This window comes from Oncorhynchus mykiss, chromosome 2 (genome assembly GCF_013265735.2).
Source record: "Oncorhynchus mykiss isolate Arlee chromosome 2, USDA_OmykA_1.1, whole genome shotgun sequence".
Taxonomy (NCBI): Eukaryota; Metazoa; Chordata; class Actinopteri; order Salmoniformes; family Salmonidae; genus Oncorhynchus; species Oncorhynchus mykiss.
In genome coordinates, this window is record NC_048566.1 from 23,400,348 (window position 1) to 23,405,687 (window position 5,340).

General features: G+C 40.1%; 1 protein-coding gene across 2 annotated transcripts in view; it reads right to left on the minus strand.

The window, feature by feature from the left end:
* Nucleotides 1-5,079, minus strand: part of LOC110538238 (zinc finger and BTB domain-containing protein 16) — an 11,758-nt gene extending 6,679 nt beyond the window's left edge. The window contains exons 1-2 of one of the 2 annotated variants that reach the window (XM_036942736.1): nucleotides 4,990-5,079; nucleotides 1-474 (exon numbers count right to left, since the gene is read on the minus strand). The exon at nucleotides 1-474 is cut by the window's left edge and continues 737 nt beyond it. In XM_036942736.1, coding sequence (XP_036798631.1) covers nucleotides 1-375 — 375 coding nt within the window. In that variant the 5' untranslated portion in view covers nucleotides 376-474; nucleotides 4,990-5,079. Of the gene's footprint in view, nucleotides 475-4,644; nucleotides 4,788-4,989 lie in introns of those variants that run through there. The other variant, XM_036942732.1, reaches the window with a different exon arrangement.
* Nucleotides 5,080-5,340: the final 261 nt, after the last annotated feature.

Here is a 5,340-nt window from a genome sequence, read left to right on the forward strand (position 1 = left end):
CTGGCTGCGACACTGCTCCTCCAGGGAATGCATCTCCAGGAGCTTGGCGGCCCTCAGAAGCTGGGGCAGATCATCCACAGGGACCTCCAGGGTCTCGGTGTAGGCAAAGTCCAGGACCTGCTGGAATGTTTGTGGAGAGAGGAGCTCCAGACTACAGTGGTAAGGTTGGTCGAGGTGATCAGGCTGGTCTGAGTATGCAGCCTGCAGGGTGAGCTGATGCTCCAGGGTTTTGCTAGCGCAGGCCAGCACCAGCCGATGGGCCCTGAACACCTGGCTCTCCACTGAGATGACAGCATCACACAGCGTCCCCGAGCGACGCAGGACATCTGCCTGGCGCAGGAAGAGGGAGTACTGGGTGTTGTGAACTCGGACCATCTTGGAGGTCTGGAGGAGGAAGGGAGGAGTGATGGGAAGAGGAGATGGGCAGGTGAATAGTAGATGGTTTAGAAACTGTTTGAGACAACGCCATTCAACCTATAGGAAAAAGGAGAGTGAAATTATCTAAATGTGGTCATTTTTTGTTATGTTTCTGAGAAATAAAAATTGTCAGATAGCAAGTTGGAAAATTAATTTGTATAAATAGGTAAATTTCAGAGATTGAGTTTGTGATAAATAGATTATATCCCACGCCTCTGGTTCTTAGAGTTTTTCCATCAAGCTATCAGGGGTGAGAGAAGAGGGGGTTGGAAACTCAGCGGGCAGATCATATCACCTGCTGACGTAGGTTAGGTTGATAACGTGCTGTTGGTTACTAGGGTTTTGGAAATTCATAGCCCGAAAGGGACAGACACAATGCAAGAACGACTTAAAAAGTTCAACATTACAGGAGCAATTGATATGTCGATCATGTTACATATCAATAAATATTGAGTGGCATTTCACAGTCTGCAGCATGAACTGAAATGAATCTCAAGAACATGTTGTGTTAAATTATTTCCATTCATGATATTATCTTTAAGTCCATTTCCCCTGAAATCCTTGTGTAGCAATCTGTGGCTTAAAAGGTCTATGTCAATTCTGTGGTTGATGAAGTACAGCATATTTCACAGATGTTTTTAGCACGTCTTATATCTGACCTCTGTAGTAAAAATAAGTGGCGGAGGCTGTATGTCTGGTTGACGTGTGGAAATGTTATGTTTCATGTCAGCTTTGAAATGAATCTCTCAGGTATACGCTCAGAAGCCACAAACCTCCTCAGAATATGACACTATGACTAATGCCAGTACACACAGGCTTCACAGACAGACGACAAGTTTGTTTGATCAACAACAACCTATAGTGTACTGTAATTTGGTTTAGATAGGCATCTACAGTTGTAACAGTGTGCTGTATGTGGCATAAATCAAGTTGTACTATTGGAACATGCAGTAGTGAGTCTTGATATGACAGGATTGTGTCGAAAAGAAACGGGGTCACGTCAATTTACAGTGGGTCAACCGTAGTTCTGTGCTATATTGTGCACAGTCCTACTAAACAGCAGTGGTGAAAAAAGTACTCAATTGTCATACTTGAGTAAAAGTAAAGATACCTTAATAGAAAATGACTCAAGTAAAAGTGAAAGTCACCCAGTAAAATACTACTTCAGTAAAAGTCTAAAAGTATCTGGTTTTAAATGTACTTAACTACAATGGTGGAAAACTGTACTAAATTGTTATACTTGAGTGAAAGTAAAAAGTATAAGTAAATGCTGTGCATAAAAATTCATTTTATTAAGCAAACCAGGTGGCAAGAATTTCTTGGTTTTCTTATTTACGGAGAGCCAGGGGCACGCTCCAACACGCAGACATCATTTACAAACGCAGTAGTTGCGTTTAGTCAGCCAGATCAGAGGCTGTAGGGATAACAACGTGTTATATTAATAGATGCGTGAATTGGTCCATATAGCTGTCCTGCCTGAGCATTTGAAATATGACGAGTACTTTTCGATGTCAGGGAAAATGCATGGGAGTAAAACATACATATTTTCTTAAGGAATGTAGTGGAGTAAAAGTAGTCAAAAATATAAATAGTGAAGAACAGATACTAAAAAAAACCCACTTACTTACACTACTGCAAAACAGGTTCAAATGAACTTTATTTTTTAACTCATTAAACCCCCCTTCATTAAAATATTCAAGTGGTCAGTGATGTGTGGTTGTGTATCCTCTGTTCTGCCCCTCCAGCTGACCTGTCTCTGAGAGAACTGTCCCATGGAGCACTTTGGCACAGTAACCTCTGCTCAGTACAGTAACTCCATTTCTGTCCGCCGACGGCGACAGTGGATAAGATCGAAAGTAGACTGAAATGGTACTGAAATGACAGCACGTTAATATCATCGTTACTGTAATTGATGCTTAATCTCTTTCCAACACACACATAGTCAAACAAAGTGTCAGTTCCACTCCCAAAAGTATGAACTCAGTATTTTAAGTAATACATTCCTTTATTTGCTTACATATTACTAAACACCCTAAATGTGGTTTGTTTGCTGAATGGGTCGATGCCTGCTCTCTCGTACTTTTGTTTGTGTGTCTCTTGAACGTTTCCTGCAGCTACACTGCTAGTACCCCTAATCTGTAGCTTTAGGAAATAATCATGACCTCTGTATTATTATAGATTATATCATATTATAAACGGGGTAGTTCGAGCCCTGAATGCTGATTGGCTGAAAGCCGTGGTATATGAGACTGTATACCACGGGTATGACAAAACGTTTATTTTGACTGTTCTAATTACGTTTGTAACCAGTTTAAAATAGCAATAAGGCAGCCCAGGGGTTTATGGTGTATGGCCAATATACCACAGCTCCGTGTTGCGTCATGCCTAAGAACAGCCCTTAGCTGTGGTATATTGGCCATTATACCATGGCTCCGCGTTGCGTCATGCCAAGAACAGCCCTTAGCTGTGGTATATATGACAAAACATTTATTTTGACTGTTCTAATTACGTTTGTAAACAGTTTATAATAACAATAAGGCACCTCATGGGTGTATGGTGTATGGCCAACATACCACGGCTCCACGTTGCGTCATGTCAATTTTTTTGCTAAACTTTCTCTACACAACATGAGGGATCCCGCAATCAAAATTTTGAATTTCTTATTGTTGAGAAGCAACTGCTTTAAGTTCATTAAATTAAATTGACCACCCTTCTTGAAAATGACAATGATGTTCATGCGTCAGTGAAACTACAGATTAGCAGTTATCGACAATGTATTCCATCATCATTTCATCCCTATTTTTATTGGTACAGTAATACTTTATAGGGTGCAAATTTATAGAACATATTCACTGACATTAATTTGATTATTTACTGTATATTAGTTCATTTAAAAAAAAAATAAAGTCATCACAGAAATGATTGTCACCCTTGATAAAGATGAGCAGAAAATACTGTATAAAATACATAATACAAATACTATATTGTATGCGGAAAAAAAAGGGGACATTATATATTCTTTTTGGGATTGGAGTTATTGTCTTGCTGGAAAATTTAACTCTGGCCAAGCCTGCCTTCAACCTCCTGTCAGAGGCAACCTGGATTTTGTCTAAAATGTCCTGGTTCTGGGTAAATTCCATGATGCCATTGACCTTAACAAGGGCCCCAGGACCAGTGGAAGCAAAATAGCCCCATAACATTAAAGATCCACCTCCATATTTTACAGTAGGTATGAAGTTATTTTTGTTTATCACATCCTTCTTGCGTGGCCAGAGATGTTTACTTTCATGTCATCCAGCCATAGCACAATAACTCCAAGCACACATAAAGTTCCACAAAGAAATGGTTAATTGACCACAAAATTAACATTTTGCAATGGCCATCTCAGTCTCCGGACTTGAACACCATTGAAAACCAGTGGTTTGAATTGAAGAGAGCCCTCACTCCATAAGCACAGACGAAGGATATCAAGGATCTGGAAAGATTTCGTATGGTGGAGTTGTCTAAGATCCCTCCCAATGTGTTCTCCAATCTCATGAAACATTTGAGAAAAACACTCAGAGCCATTGTCCTCACAAAGGGAGGGTACCGGAGTATTGAAAACAGGGGTGCCAATCATTATGACCCCTATCTTTTTGAGAAAGAAAATATTGGTTGTTAAACAAAAGATCTTTCTCTGAGCAATTGTATTAGTAAAAATAATACCATGTTCTAATATTTTCAGCATAGCTTGTATTATTTATTTTATACAGTCTTTTTTGCTAATCTTTATCAGGGTGACAATAATTTGAGTCACGACTGTATGTTCCTTTACTGATACTGACATGTGCCATAGAAGTAAAATGCATTATTATTATTGACATTTGCAGGTAGAAATGTTACATGCAGAACCTTTAACAACAGCTTGATCCACCATCAATGCAACCATCCATACAAACTAATCGATCCACAAAGTTGAATGAGTAGACTTTCCCTGGTTATACGCATATAGGACAGTACCATCATAAATCAGGTACTGATGGCGATAGGATTACTGAATATCACACATACAGTAGCGGGCTACAGACAGACATTAGGCCCTCAGTATGCAGGCCTCAATATTACCACAAGCAAATCTACATGTCCTCAATAGCCCATAAAGCTAAGGGGAAAACCTAGTGTGCACTGACACAACTTCAACATCCTCTGACAACACATGAAAAACCGGAGGGCCTCTCCTCTACTCACATGTAAAGGCTGGAGTCGCATGCGAGGAACGTTTTGAAGCTAAAAACCACAGAGACACCAGCTAGATGACAGGATCAACAGAGAAGAGATAGTGAAGAGAAAGAGTTAGAGAGAAAGAGTGAGTGAGTGAGTGAGTGAGTGAGTGAGTGAGTGAGTGAGTGAGTGAAAGAAAGAAAGAAAGAAAGAAAGAAAGAAAGAAAGAAAGAAAGAAAGAAAGAAAGAATGAAAGAAAGATAGAAAGAAATCTAGAGAAAATGTGTCAAATTGAGCAGAATGGCTTGGGAGACCATGCAGGGAGGAAAAGTGAAGTAAAGCAGAAGTGTTCAGTGTGATGGAGAGACTCACCAGTTCACGAGTGACTCAACCCACCCACTGTGGAGAGTGTCGACCCTACACGCATTGTGACCTGGCTGTTGAATGACACGGATGGCTGGGTGTCCGTTTAGGTAAGGGAAAGGGTGGTTAACTCTTCTCTCTTCTCAGTCCCTCCTCTTAAAACCTAATCTGGCCCTGATTGGTCTGTCATGGGAGCATCCGTGAGATATGATTGGTTAGTACAGTATACAGAGTTGAACTGGCAAATTATTGATCTTGGTTAATTATCTAATTTCAAAATAATGCGTTAGGCTGCGACTGACAGTTTGAAATGTAGCAACACACAGGTTATACCAGAGTAATCTCTTTAATCATATTTAT